Below are 16018 nucleotides of genomic sequence, written 5' to 3'. Positions count from 1 at the left end.
CAAGGATCTGAGATTGTAACCTCTACAAACTAGTTGCACCTGATCAGGTCTATTGAGATTCCCCAAATGATTCATGATGATCCCCCATATAATTATCTCCCATAAAGGGCCCATGATTGGCACTGATTCATTGGTTCAGCTTTGGCTCTCTTGAAATAAAATCTAAAATTTTTTGGACCAGGCTTCCTGGAAGACTCAGAGGAAGGCAAGAAATATTTAATTCCCTCTATACAGAACTTGGATAATTGTGGTAATGTGTGAGTATCTGTTACCTCTCAGTCACTTAAACTTCCCAAAGGCCCAAGGCTAAGGAGTTGAGACAAACTGCCTGTGCAAACATGCATAATGCTAGGAAGTTCCACAATAATGCAATAAGTTCCAGAAAGTAATGTAGCTAATCATCCTGAGAAAAATGCATTCAGGAAATTCTCAGAAAGGAGCTGACCATTTGGAAAACTGTGGGGCCCTATGGATTCCAAAGGAAGGATGATGTTGAAATGCCCCTTACTGCAATGAAAGCACAAAACTGAAATTTGGGAATTGAAGCCAGTAAGAAATTTGGGAATTCTTGCACAGGTACAAGAAATAGGTACCTGGTGAGAGTAGTTTCAAAACAGAAACAGTCTGCAGCATAGGATTCTCCTTTAACTATTAATCAGTCACAGTTTTAAATGAAGTAGTAAGCAGCAAGTGCTTCACCTGGAAATGATTAAGAATGGAATCTTCACAGCTCAGCCAGAGCAGTAAGAAAAAGCAGTGAGTGCTTGCCTACTTCACTCCTGCCAAACCATATATTAGAAATTGAATCTTGTAGGGTTTCTGAAGACCTGGTAAATGAAGATGGGACAATAGAACCTCTGTGGTGTTTATTTAAGAAAGATAAGGCAGTCATGCATGAACGGAAACAGAAGTTTTAAGCTGTAACTTAACTATAGTTTATTTCTTCTAATATTATAAGCATCATCATATCAGTTTATAATGGCAACTATCTGATGCCCCTTTTCTAAGCTTATTGGAAAGTTAGGGAGAAAATAGCATAACCAATGTTTCCCTGCACCCATATAGAATGAATAATAAAGCATTACAAAAAATATACTCTTGTTAATACTATTTTCCTATAAGATTTTGCAGCACACTCATCAGTGAATGAACAAATGCTCATGAACATCTATTCATATTTACAGATGAGCAGAACCCATGTATACTTCTGCTTCCTAATATAGGTCTTAGCATTTGAGTACACATGAAAATGCATCTCTGTTTGATCCGCTGCATATATTCAAGCGGTCCAAGTGCCAGGTGTGGGTTTAGGTAATTTACTTATCTGTATCAGTAGTGTGCATCTTTGTACCATTTTATTTCTTTGCTCTAATCCATGATAATGATGATTTAGAATTTAGCAACTTAGCCAAGTGTCACTATTGATTATATGACAAACAAAACTTTAGAAGATTTTAGGAAGATTTCTCTGTGCCCAAAAGATTGCCCAACATCTTTACCTCTACCAACTCTACATTTGTCCCAATAAAAAAAAAAAATCACGAAAATAATCCTTGTACTTTTTCTAGATCTTGTCTACAACAATAGACCATCCCTACTGAAAAACATATAGTATGAACAGATAAAAATAGATATTTTTCAAGCAGATTCTCTCCAATCCATCATACCCACTGATATTTACTTTTACTTGTTCATGCAAAGTTTCAGCTAAAAGAAGAATTTTAATAAGTAGGATAATCATGCATCAAAAGAACAAGTTTTAAGCCAGTTTCTTACTTTTTATAAGAATCATGAATTCTCAGTTTCTAAATAAATTCTTTTCCTATTCATTTTTGTGCTTTAGTATTGAATTACTAGTATATGCATATGTTATATATGGTATACTTGTACATATGAACATAAGTACATAGTATATAAAGACAACATTCAGTATTTTTCAGTGGACTTCCCTTATGACACAGGCCTGTCCCAATATTAATCAAGGAAACCCTTGCATAATTTTAAATTTATTTTTGTAAATATCAAATACTGACACTAAATTTGGATATTTTAAGGTTTAATAATTATAAGATACAAGCTCAGACTTTTTAATTTTAAGCAAACAGCTAACCTGGCATTTCAGACATGCAAGCAAAGTTTTACTCAACATTATCTCTTCAGAGTGAAAAGTACATGCTTAAGTGGATATAAGTCAACATTAAGATACTTAAATTGCTACTTTGTTAAAAATGGAGACAATTAGAAACTTAGGACTTTTTATGTATAAAAGCATATTGTTAAAGAATGTTTAGCTACACTGGGAAATTCACAGTCAGAAAAAAATCCTAGTGTACAATGAAGATAAACTGGGACTTTCAGGGCTGGATCTTGCAATTGGATCACCAGTGTCAGATGTTTGTGCCAAACAGTCTCAAATCAACATGTTTCTCCATAAGTGTCAGATCCCAATTTTGAAACACGAGTTATAAATGTGTTTTGTTCTTCTCATTAGGGTGGAAACTATAGTAAGTCACATATATCAAATGAAGCCCATGGTACAAAGCAGCCGAATATGTATCACCTTTTGAAATTATTATAAGCAATGCTCGAGAGAAAATATGGAAGGAAAAATACACCATAGGGACGGTTTGAAACATGTTAAACAGTATTATGGAATTCTGTACTTTTTAACAGAAAATGTACACTGTTGTGGTTAGTGGAAGACACTGGGGTTTTTATGTTTAAAAAAGTAAGACTGTAATTGATACAGCCTGTTTGTGCCAGCATCTTGGTAGAATTATCAAACAAACTAGAATTAAGTTTCCTTGATGATGTATCACAGTAAGAAATAAAATAATGACTGGTCCAATGGTGGCTGTGAGTGGACAGAATAAGTGAAAATCCTTTATGACTATGAAGTAAAGTACTTCAAATACTGGAGGGCAACTCATTTAACTGTATGACAGGTGGGATGATCATATACAATATTATTTGTATGGTTAATTTTAAGATAAACGATTAATAATTTAAAGTATTTTTTCCCTTATAGTCAGATTGAAAAGAATGGGAATGACCCTATTTCTGATTCTGCATGCTTTGCATGTAAAATCATACAGTATAACCTCATAAATCTGGTTATAAAAAATCCAGAATTATCATTAATCCAGGACTACCCCCTGCCGCTCTGGGACCATCCACCACCCGTCCCTGCCCTCCCAGCCACAGAGGAAGAAGCTTGCACGTGGTGGCTGCTGCCACCATTCACCACCCCATGCCAGTGCTCTGCCTGTGGCTGCTGCTCCGGGACCAGCAGCCGCTACCCCCCCACTTCCTTGCTCCAAGACCAGCTTCCACACCAATTTTAAAAATCCAGCAATTTCAAATTTCTGGCAGGTGCTCGGTGCCGAGCACACTTGATTTATGAGGTTATACTGTAGTATGTTTCTGTGAGCAAGGGTAGGCTGTCACAAAAATGGAAGCATAATCTTTTTTATATATGTAAAAAGAAAAGGGGTGTAATTATGAGGGTTTTATAGTGCTTGCTCAAAAACATATAGGATATTTGTGACTATGTGTAGAGACAAAAATTAAAGAAGATATTAAAATAATAGTGAGAATTTTTCATAAATCAAAGATTTTGGCTTAATATATACTGCCTTGATATATTATCATTATATCTATAGTTTAAATAAAACTCCAAATACATTTTCTTGCCATGAAATGTACCAAAGTAAGCAAACTACAAAGGATTTGTTTTATATGTACAATAATTATAATAAGCCAGCTAGAAAACTATAAATACAGGATGAGGGCTGAAAACCAACAGTAAACACTTCATATTTATACAATTATGGAAACACAAAAATTTAATCAATCATGGCTTAAGTCTGATAAACACTTTTGCCAGTTTTGGTATTAAGAAAAAAAAGAAGCAAAAATTTAAAAGATAATGCGTGCACTGCAAAGCCATGCACAAGAGTTGGAAACAAACTCACCTTTAGCTTTGTTCTTTGTAACAGCCACTGGAACCAAGGAAAAGTTTGCACAAGGAGAAGAGAACAAAGATAGATTAGACAGAAGTTCTGAGTTAGTAAGAATATAGAGAAATGTTAGCACTGCTGATTCAAAGCTAATGACAACTATTTGGAAGATTATTTGACCAATTTATTTCAGATGATCACAGTTTCTTCTGCCGCATGACTGTCAGGATAAATGACACGTGCTTTGAATTTAGTTAGGCTATGACAAAAATCCCTGGAAACCGTTGCAGGAAAGACAGTGAAATCACGTGCAAGTACACACACACACACACACACACAAATCCACACCTTGAAAACTCGAAAAATACATTAGTTTTAAAGGACAATTTTTCTTGTGAGTACCCCATATATTGTGTGCAAAAATACGCTATTTTGATCATGAAAAACAAAAAAGTTGAATTATCCTTCCATTTCTGGAATTACCTTTGAAGGGAATTTTGTTTTGAAAGGTTTTATAGAAATACTCCCAAAAAAATCAAACTGTTCTTAAAATACGTATCCAATAACTGCTAACTAATGTTGTGTAACAGTATACTTTTTTAACCCTAAACACACAAGATTTAACTGTCATTTGTGCTTTCATCCTGCACCCACTGACATTACTGAAACCTTCCATTGACTTCCCAGGTACTCAAGTTCATCATGCGCAAATATAAGCCATAGATCCCTTACACAGTTCCCTTAGGTCCCAGATCAGTGATTCTCAACCAGGATGATGCGAGCCACTGGGGTGCCTTAAAATCCTTTCAAGGGTGCCATGGGGTGCCACACAATGTTAGCACTGTTAGGCATGCAAACTTGATTCACAAGACAAACCCAGAGATTTCAAATAAGATTCCAGAATGTTAAAATCATTCTGACCCATAGTGTTCTTCTTCCAGTAGAATTACTCTCTTACATTTCTGTAGTCAAAAAAAGAGTGAAAAGTAGGCTGGCATTTCTGAGGAATGCCTCGAATCTAACGAGGGGTGCCTTGAGTCAGAAAAGGGTGAGAACCACTGTCCTGGATGGATTGTGGCTCTGGGCACAGTGAGAATAATGAGGCTGGGTGCCCAGTACTCCCTCACATAATTAGGAAACAAGACATCCATGGCTCAATTCCTAACCAAGCATCAACCAGCTGAGCAATTGGATCTGTGATTAATAGGGTCTCCTCCAACACGCTAGATTTCCAGCATGTCAAAGCAGGCTCCCTGCACATCTGTAGGAGCCCTCTGGATCCTCCGCAGTTTCTCTACATCTTTCCTAAAATGCAGAGACCAGAACTGGACACACTACTCCAGTTTATGCCTAACCAGCATTGAATATAGTAGTACTATCACTTTTCACATCTTCAGCATAGTAATTCCATGGATATCTTTGTTCAATGAAAAACAAGAGCTACTCTTGCTGGCACATGTGAAGAAGGAACAGCAGAACCAAAGTTAAGTTAACTCTTCATTCATTTCTGCTCCCTTTTCTCTCACTTCGTCACAGGTGGGAGTTTCAAGCAACTCATACCTCCTTCCTTACAAACAGATCTCCCAGTAGAACATCTCTGATACAGTTGTGATGGCCAGAACCAAAGGGATTAATAAGCAACTTGTAGCAAAAAAAGATTTGCTTCTTAAAAGCATCTGGTAATGGCATATAGTTAATATTAGCTAAGGCAAAGCTTGCAAGATTGTTTCCCGCAGACGTATCCTGTCTGTCAGAAGCATAACCGTAATGTTAAATTAACTGTCTGTACTAATCATAAGACTAACATGGGCCCCAAGAAGCAGAACTAGAAAACAAAACTGCAAACTTTAGCTGACCTAACAATTTTTGCTTAAAGGTCGGTAAAATTGAAAAATCTGACCACAAGGTATAATTAACAATTTCAAAAAATTCCCAGTGGGTTAAACTTAGGTGGGGAAAAATGCTAATCTCAGACCCCAAAGTGATGTGGTGTGATTTGCTTATTGGGTAAACCCAAGTTTAGGCAGTAACCTATTAGAATAATTTCTAACATCTTTTAACCCCATAGGGTAACAGCTGTAGGGTAAGACTGTGAGTTGCTCTAAAGCCAACACATTAGCATAGGAAGGATATAAAGGAACACGCACGTCAGGCGACCAGTAGGAAGGACAGAACAGTATGGTCATTGATGTTCCAAGCCCGGACTCCAGACTCCCAGTGTGAGCATGACCAGATCCTGACTGAGGGACCCTCCCCGGTGCTCCCTCCAACCGTGTCTATCAGGGACGCCTGACTTCGCTGGATCAACTTGACGTGTACCTGGCACTGAGGGACTATCGATAAGTTGCCAACCAAGTGGGAACTCTTTGTCAATTTGTCTGTCTATTTTTATTATCCCTGCCAATTTTTAACTTTTATTGCTATATTGTCTGTTTATTAGCTTAACCTTTTTGTTAACTCTTATAAGTGTAAACAATATTTTGCTGTTTAAACATGTTTTAGTTGCTATTTTGCTGCTATAAGTAACATTTATCTTTACTGTTATAAGTGAAACCTGTCTTTGCTTCACTCCCAACTCCGCCGCCTCTATCCCGAACCAAACAGCCCAGTGGCTGATACAGCTGCAGCACCCAGTCAGCCTGCAACCAAACTGATACACTCACAGTGCCCAGCTGGGCTGTGACATGCAGTTAAACTAGGGAATAATGCAAAGGGCAAGGATTATGGAAAATCTAACCACATACAGACAAACTTTAAAAGTGTAACTTTATTAACTTAGCTAAGAAATGTCAGTTCTCTGTTATATCACTAATCTTTTTTCTTTTTCCAGTGGTACCTTCCCATGTTGGTACCATACCCCTGCCCATGAAAACAGAACAAAGCGGCCCTATTGTACTTGAAATCAATCCTGCTTTCTGAATGAGCTGCTTGGTCCTGAGAAATAAGATGTATTTTAGCAAGAATAACTCTCCATTACTGAAGGCCTTTGAGCTGTGGTCTTCTCACTAAATTTTCAAAATTGCTTAATAAAATTTACAGTTGAGGAAATTGCCAGGGTTGAGGAAATATTGCCAGAGTTGTAAGCAAACTTAGTGGCACGTTCATATTTCTTTAATAAGTGACATTTTCTCTTACATGAATCCAGCTCATCCACATGCCCATTTATTATATTGTCCATGTTTTTGGTCTCAGGGATTATGTACACAAGAATACATTAATATTAGTACTTCAGAACCCAGTAAAAATGTAGTATTGAGTAAATGTTTGAGGAGAGCCCCCAGAAAAGAAACAGGAATTTCCCTACCTATGTTAAATGGCAATGACATCATGTAAAAAAATAATGTTATCAAAACCAAATCAAACAAAACAGGAAGATAGATCTTATTTATTTTGAAGACATTGAGTAGGGAAAAAATCCTAAAAGATTATTACCTACAGTATACCAGTAAATAAAGGGCAGGTGTAAATGAGGCTGCATTATAATTGGAAGTAATCCAGGTTACCAGCCTTGTTAAACCAATTATAATTCTCTGCATATTCAACAGAAGTAGCTGAGATGACAGTAATGTTCTTATAAATGTCATGTTCAATACTTGTAATTTTTTTTCCATTGACAGCATGGTCCAATTACAAGTCAATTGGTAAAGTTCAGACTGCACAACATCCAATTTAGCAGAAAATCTTCTTTAAAAATATATTTTTTCTATTGCAGAGAACTAGCTGAAGCTATTTTCATTTATGCCCCACCCTCCTGATGCCACACATTAATTTTTCTTTCATTATTGCCCACAAAATTATTGAAAACTATTCTCAGAAAAGAAACTCTTTTTCTTTTTTCCTCCTCTTGATATCTAAGTTTCTTTTCTTTGTTACTTTTGTTACTTTCTGTAAATTTCCTGCAGTAAAACCTGCTATAGAAAAAGGGAAGCATTTCTTCTTTAAAGAAGCTGCTTTTTCCCATACCACCTAAATTCCTTGACTATTTGTATGCTCCTCTTTTTGGTGCATCTCTGCTAAGGGTGAGGGAGATAAGCAAAGAATAGTTAATTATTGAAATTAGTAACATCAAAATTAGATGTTGAAAGAAAAAGGTTGATATTTTGATTAAAATATTAAATGGGGTGCAGAGAATGAAACTTTTTTTCTAGTGCAGGCAATTACAAAACTTGGTTGCAGTAGATCTAAGATTTCACACAAAATATCAGCACTGCAATTTTGACTTTGTCACTTGTGTCCTTTGTGAATTTTTGCAAGCCATTTTAACTCTGTATAAAATGAGGTTAGCAATACTCCCCTTCTTTCTCCCTAACTTTCTGATCTATTTAGACTGAAAACTCTCTTGGGGAGATATCATCTTTTATTACACAAGTGCACTGTCACTAGCAAATAAGACCCTGATTAAAATTAGTACTTCTGTATTAAAATTAAAATGCAGGTAAGAAGAATATTTGAGTGGGAGATATTTCCCCATTCGGTCATCTACATGCTATATATTCTTTAAAAAGAATTAAATTAGCAGTACAGAAATCTAGTTCTAGTTCGTAAATTCACTCCTCTTCTAACATCGAGTGGAGATGATTTTCTCTGCAGTAGAAACACTTCAAGCTAAGTTTGACACAGTTGGTTCAAAATTAAACTATTTCCAATATGTTGTAAATTTAATACAACATATTACTTGAACAGGGAGAAGAAAAAAGATGGAATTCAGAAGTTCACTTCAGAAGTTCTCTTTAGAGAATGATAACAAAACTCTAGGTAGTACTTGCCCAAGAAAATACACTTGTTCAAAAGAATGTTACAAAACTTTAAGTGTACAACTATTTATATTTTAGATATTCTTGAAACTACTGGTGATCTGCCATTTTTTAACATCTTCCTTTCCCTGATTTCAAATAATCTTCTTTCAAACTCACTATGTATGTCATTCACTTTTAAAACTTTTGTTTTCACAAGAAAATGTTTAAGTAAAAAGAAACTATATCAGACATGAATCCTGAAAATATGGCTATGAGTAAAATTGCTTTGTTTCATGGGATTCTGGATAGGGCCATATTCATTTTCAGAACATAATGTAACGAAGACTGGATCAATGACTGAGGTCTGGAAATATAAAGGTAGCTAAACAAAACTAAATGTCAAGTTTTCCTGATGTTCTGCAAGAAATAATAATCGACAATGAAAATGATTAATTTATTCATGCACTCTCCCTTCTCCTGGGTACCAGACTTCAGTAAGCATTGTGAAGAATTTGGAGGCTTGTAATAATTTATGAGTGTTCTGTATCGACCTGATATTTACTCTGTTCAACTAAATGAAGAAGCCTGTTGGGGAAACAAACACAAAGGCAAAACAGTGACTTGAGAAATAACATCCTTCAACTTGAGAGAGTTCTTACAGAACACTTGAATGATGCAAAGTCTTTTTACCTTGAGCTTGTGGCTTGGCCCTTTGGGGAGCTCACCAAATTTGATCTTGGGCAGGAAGTGTACATCCATGAAAAAACATCATTGCTTGCATTTGAAGAACATTAAGAACAGAGGAAAAGAGAGGTTAGGGAGGTTACTGAGACCCATATCCCAGAGATTAGAGCCCTAGTGTGAGACAGGACTTTCTAGGAATAGTGGTACAGTAAATATGGATACAGGTCTTTTGTTGTCTTTTTAAATATGTCCTTTTTATCTTATATTGTGCCTATGTCCAACAGTTAAACAATTTAACTGTGGGAAATCACATGATTTCACCCTAAGATAGGAAAGATCTGATATCTTCCAAGTGAGAATTTTGAAAGACCAAAAGAGGGATAAAAGTACAGCTAGCCATAAACCAACAGTTATTTTTTACAAAACTATCCTAAATTAAAATGTCTTTTTTTTTTTTTAAAGAACAAAGCATTCCTTTCTGTTTTGGTTATAATAATATTATAAGAATAGTAATAGCAACAACAATAATGTCTTTAAAATATAATATATTTCCTACAGGTGAAAAACTGGATTCAGAATTTGAAATGCTTGATATATCCCTGCTTCCTGAATATCAATAATGTATTGTATGTTTTATTTTTCTATGATATATCTTTCTGGCTTTTTGCGTTTTGTATGCCAACAATTTCTAAATTACATCCTTTGATAAATGATGGCTACAAGATGCTCAATATTTTTTCCACCCTCAGCTGTCTCTATAGTGTTCATTTTTTGTGGACCTTTTTAGAAAGATTTGATATAGCATTCATTTCTTCTTCTAAGTGATTTATTATTCAATTTTGGATTTTGTGTTTTGAAAGAATATGTCCTTGTAATTATTTCAATAGCTCAAAAAAGGGAGGGGGAAGGGAAAAAAAAAAAGAAAAAAATTGAAAAAAAACTATATACTTGCATAGGTTGTCCAGCCTGCCTAACTTGTTACCGGAGAAAATGAAGTGAAAATAAAGCTATGCATGTATAGGTCCCTACAATCCAGTATCTTTGTTCTTCTTTCACTTCTGCTTGTTAAATATAATGCTAAATTGCTCTGTACACTGCAATTATAACAATAAAATAGCTGTTTTTGTTTTAGGCGCAAAAATGACATGAAAATAATTGGCTAACAGTAGGACTTTTCCCTAATTCTACCAATGAGAGCCGGTACAAAAGAGATAGGGACCTCAACTTGTTACACTCCTTCAAATATGAATCTACTGCTGACTTCAGTGAAAGCTACACACTTAAACTTTCTGTTGCATACAGACACGTATTTACTTTGAAAAATCCTTCCATCTGAATTTCATTAATACTCCAGTTTTATTAAATTCGTCAGCTAAGCCTTACAGGGGTGGAGGTTGTAGCCATGTTGGTCTAAGGACATAATCAAACAACATTCCCTGGGTGAATCTGATATTATCTGAATCTGATATTTTATTAGACCAACTTAAATAGCTGGAAATTTTTTTCTTAGCAAGCTTTCAGGTTTAAAAACACTTCAGCTTGAGTTAGATGAAAATTTCATAGGAAAGGCATTATTAAAAAAAACATGACTAATTTTATTGATTTCAAAATGTCTCTATGTTTGTCTATAAATTTGCCTTTTCCCCCCAGTGTACTTTTTAAAGAAGATATTTGAAAACTGGTATGATGACGCCCATTTCAGATGTTTCTTCTCTTGACTAAACAGACTCAATTGTTCCAACTACACATCCTCATTCTTCCAGCTCTCGTCTGGATATGTCCCAATTAATATATCTCTTGACACAGGACTGCAGCCTTGCCAGTACCAAATGGAATAATTACCCTTCATGTCTTACACATAACACTCCTATTAATCTATCCCAAAATGAGATTTCCTTTGCAGCAGTACTGCATTGTTGAGCTGTACTCAATGAACCATCATAAGCCCAGATCCTTTTGTACAAAACTATAGCTTAGCCAGATATTCTCTATTTGGTTCATGCATTTGATTTCTCTTTCCTACTTGGACTTCATTAAATTTCATCGGGGGGGGGGAGGGGGCATTTCTCCAATGTATCAAGACCATTTGGAATTCAACTACTGACCTCTGCAGTACATACTCTGAAATAAGTCCAGACACAAAGAATGTTCCTCAAAGAGTCCATATTGTACTCCACTTTACTCCTCTGACACTTAAAACAGCATATTTAGAAAATATTCTGATTTTTGCTAAGATATGCTGTTACAGATACAGGACCTAATCCTGTAGAATCAGGCCCATAATTAAGTAACTGGTGAGTTGTGAATTTCTGAACATATGTCCAAAAATCTTATAAAATCCTCCAAGAAACCTAGAAATAAAATTTTCACTTGTTATTCAATGTATGGATATTAATGAATAAACACTTTAACAGGGTGGTCTGTCCCTTTAATAAGAGTCAGCTAGCCTGGCTAAGGAGCTGTAGCTTTGAGAAGGCTGCTAATGAGGGATTGGCTTACTAGGGGTGAAAAACTCCAGAAAGCAGAGCCGCCAAGAATATAAATGTGGGAGAAACAATGACAAGCTGAACTATGTAGAGAGCAAGCCTACAGTATGAAGGCCAGTGCCACAAGGCACCCTTCCTACCATCTGGGACAGGACAACAAGGTTTTGTTCGTTTGCTTTGTTCATTTAAAGACTGTTTCCCAGCTGGGAAATGGTTCAGGAAGTGAAAGCCTGTCTGAAGAAGCTCACAGGTGGGAACCCGCTTACATATGGTGGAGAACATAGGCACAGTCAAACCATCAGCCAGTAGAATGGAACCTGACACAGTGTTAAAAAGGATGGAGGGGCTGCATTGGTAGCAGCAACAAGCTTTATGGGAGCAGCAAGAGTTACAGCAAAAGATTCAGGAAGAAAAGAAATGCTTTATATTGCTGCTGCTGGAGCAGGTAAAACCCAACAGGCAAGGGGGTGGGGAACTCCAGACTTAGGCAGACACAGAGGAAATGCTTATAAAAGTGGAGCAGGATGACATACCCAAAACTTTTTCTGAAACTCTTAAGCAGGTGTCTAAGGCATATCAGTGGCCTGGGATCAGTGGGCTATTTAGCTCGCATCATGCATGAACTGTCTAAATGGGCCCTAGGAGCCAGTTTCTAAGACCAACTTGAGAACATATTCCCCCATTGATTCAGAGATCTTCAGATCCCAAGCCCTCCTACGCTAGGAACACCAGAGGGTTGGGAAGAAGGCCCTTGTGACAGAAAGGAGGCTAGGTAGGAGGTCTGCAAAAGGGGTTGGAGTCCAATGCAAATTAGATGACCATGAGGAAAATCCCATGGACCCAGGCTCCTTTAGCAACCCACCAGACTGGGAGAGAGTGTCCTTCAGAAGGCAACCACATTTTATCCAAAACCAGAGAGAAGGCACAGTATTTCCTGTTTATATGGACAGAGAAAATGGAAAGATAGTAAACCCATGCCTAGATGCTCTGGATCCCCATTTTGAATTATGTGGGTCATGATGGGTCCGACTACCAGGACCTGGGGAACCCAAATGTTGGTGTTCAAGCTGCACCAAAGCCAAGCACTAAAATGGGTGCATGACATAGCCCATGTGGGCCACCTGAGAGTAGAAAAAATCCAGGAGAGGGTGATCACTCAGTTCTTTTGGCCAAGGAACTATGACTAAATTAAGAGGTACTTCCAGTCATGCCCAGAGATACTAGTAGCCCCACATGCCAATTACGGGCCACCACTGCCATCCCTATCTCCAGTCTCCCTTTTGAACAGGTTGTGGTTAATACTGCAGGTTTCTTGGAGCCAAGGACCAGTGAGAGATGCTTCATCCTGGTCCTAGTGGGCTATTCAATCTACTATCCTGAATCATTGGATATGTGTAATACCTCAGCCCAGACAATGGATCCTAAATCACTGAAGTTATTGCCATGTTGTGCTGTCATGACAGATACTCATGGATCAAGGCACCATATTCACTTTGCAGCTGTTAGAAGAGGTATGGGCCCTCCTGATCTACAACTGCACATATGGGCATGGACTTCTTTTCATGAGAAGGTAGGGAGAGGAGATAAGTGTGGAGAGTCCACTTTTGGAGGGGGAGGAGGGAAGGGAAGGTATGGAACAGGGTAGCCCGTTCTGTTAAGAGGAATCAGCCAGCCTGGCTAAGCAGCTGCAGCTATGAGAAGGCTACAAATGAGGGAGTTAAAAACCCCAGAAGGTAAAGAGTGAAACTGGAAGAAGCAGCAATGTACTGAACTGCTGAACTATGTACAACTATGGCCTGTGTAGGCCAAAGCAACAGGTAGACCCTCCAAGTATCTAGAACAGGACAACATGAATTTGTTTAAAGAACTTGTTTAATGCTGGGTTGGCTAGGAAATAACTGAGGGAGTGAAAGCCTGCTTGAAGAACGGATCTATATACTAATATAGAGACCGAGAAATTGCCATACCTGAATAGCCTGTTAGTTTCTTTGCATCTGACAATAACTTTGATCTGATTCTTCATTTATATTTTTAAAGGAGAAAATAAATATTATTGCCCTGCAAATGTAACATGCTATAGGGTGAGGCAATACTTAATGTGGTAATTTTAAAAGGATATTGTATTGTTTAGAATTTAATTATTCAAGTAACTTCTTGAGAATGCATTTTATGAAGTAGAGCTTGGAAAGCAATGTACATAAGTAACTTGATTCCCAACATCATTTTCCCAAAGTAAAATTTTATGTCCAGCAGTATATTGTATTAAAACATCTCTTTTCAAACAATATAATTGAAAAAAATATGATATAAAAGTATTAACAGTTACTGATCCAGTAAAACGAGAGGGAATTCCTACAGTATTCCTACAGAGGTTATAAGCTATGATAATTGTTAATAGCTTGCAAGCTTTTGACATGGAGCATAACAACTCAAATACTTGAAATCTGACACTAGTTTATTATATGTCTTGACTCTTTTGGTTATGTGGTAATTTGACTATAGAAATGTACTGGGGACTATCCAGTTCCACATACCTGAAAAGCATGCTATAAATGTAGTAATTTTATCCTGAATATTCATCGTAACTAGCATGATGGAGATCAGCATATCATCTTAAAACATAGACCTTGCTAAAGTACAGGATTCCAGATATAGATGATTCACATTAGTTGAGGAGATTTTGCAGGCTGAAATACATTACACAGTATATTACCATGTGGTGAGACTTGAAGATGAGTATAATCAGACCCTAAAGGCTCCTCTTAAAGGCATTGAGATAACATGATTTGCCTGTCTCAAAGTACCATTTTTATACAAGTTCTAATGCAACTGGACACACAGCTTCTACAGGCAATACAAGTCACGAGTAAGCAATTTATCACAAGGTAACAGCTGGGTTTCTGTAGAACACTGAGAAAGTTTTACTTGCATATAGATGATACACAAATAAATAAATGCCCTTGTTCTCTAATATTATATTTAGCCAAGGTAGCAACACAATTCTAGGAATGCACATTAAAGAAATAGTCTCAAGCACTAAGATGAAACATCTTACCATATTATAAACTAGATTAGCTATGCAGATTATAAAGACTCACTTTTGCCCTCAAATCATCTCTGAAGTTGATGATTTTTAAAATGAAAGAAAGCCCACTGTTTGAAGAGCTTTAATATCCTTTTAGCATACCTAGTGAGTTATCAATATTTTTCCATCATGTTAAAAATGCATACACAGAAGTCTGCACAGTCTCTGTATTAATTCTCAAAACCTGTAGAGAAAGGAATGGTTACATTTAAATACATTCAGTAAACTACTTAACAACAAACTAGCTATCCTCAGATTCTGTCTACTTGTACTCACTGCACAATCCCTGCTATGCCTGTTAATCACTGCCAAAATCATGGGAAATCTGAGAAGAGAAGGACATTATGTAGCTTTGGACAGATAATAAAGATATGCTTGCCTCTAAACATCCCTCTACTGATGAATGAATGAAGGTCACATGGATGCCTGGAGAAAGAGAACTGTATTTTGGGTAAGCCAAGATCAGGGTGCAATGGCTGTGCTCTTGTCTGTGATGTTTGTTTGTTTTTTATTTTTGTCATAATTTAAACATAATCCTGATACAGGTTTTGGCTGAAAAACTGAATGTATGATACCATCGGGAATAGACCATTTCTGAGTCTACAAAATCAATGTAAAATATACCCAGAATATATCATTTTCATAGAAGCCTGCTGAGATATTGTGTTTGTTTAATGACAAATGCTGTAATACACACAAATATTTTAGGGGAAGGATCCTAAGCAGATGTAGATAGATCTATAACTGTTCAAGGTAATGGATCTGGAATTTATTCCTTGAATTGGAGATATGATTTTTTAATATTTCTTTCCTTATTCTATGCCTTACAAATATTTGTGAGCAAAGTTAAGACTCAGCAACCAATAGGAGAGCAAGTGATAAAGAAAGATGACCATAGGGAATTGATTCAATCCATGAACTTATTTTCTCCCTTCATCACAGTTTAGCACTTTAAATAAGTATAATTTAGGGCTTTTAGAGATGCGCCATTCAAACACAGTTTCAATTTAACCTCTTTTAAAAAACGGTTTTGTTTAGAGATTGTTAACTTCCTTTACTTTTCAATGG

At 36.6% G+C, this 16018-nt stretch overlaps 1 protein-coding gene across 1 annotated transcript in view; it reads right to left on the bottom strand.

Moving 5' to 3' along the window:
• Nucleotides 1–14445, bottom strand: part of CADM2 (cell adhesion molecule 2) — a 466246-nt gene extending 451801 nt beyond the window's left edge. The window contains exons 1-2 of the mRNA XM_019523900.1: nt 14400–14445; nt 3975–4061 (exon numbers count right to left, since the gene is read on the bottom strand). Coding sequence (XP_019379445.1) covers nt 3975–4061; nt 14400–14445 — 133 coding nt within the window. The remainder of the gene's footprint in view (nt 1–3974; nt 4062–14399) is intronic.
• Nucleotides 14446–16018: the final 1573 nt, after the last annotated feature.

This window comes from Gavialis gangeticus, unplaced genomic scaffold (assembly GCF_001723915.1).
Source record: "Gavialis gangeticus isolate Ggan-Ray unplaced genomic scaffold, GavGan_comp1, whole genome shotgun sequence".
In the NCBI taxonomy this organism is placed as follows: domain Eukaryota; kingdom Metazoa; phylum Chordata; order Crocodylia; family Gavialidae; genus Gavialis; species Gavialis gangeticus.
This window is presented reverse-complemented; position numbering and strand designations above follow the sequence as displayed.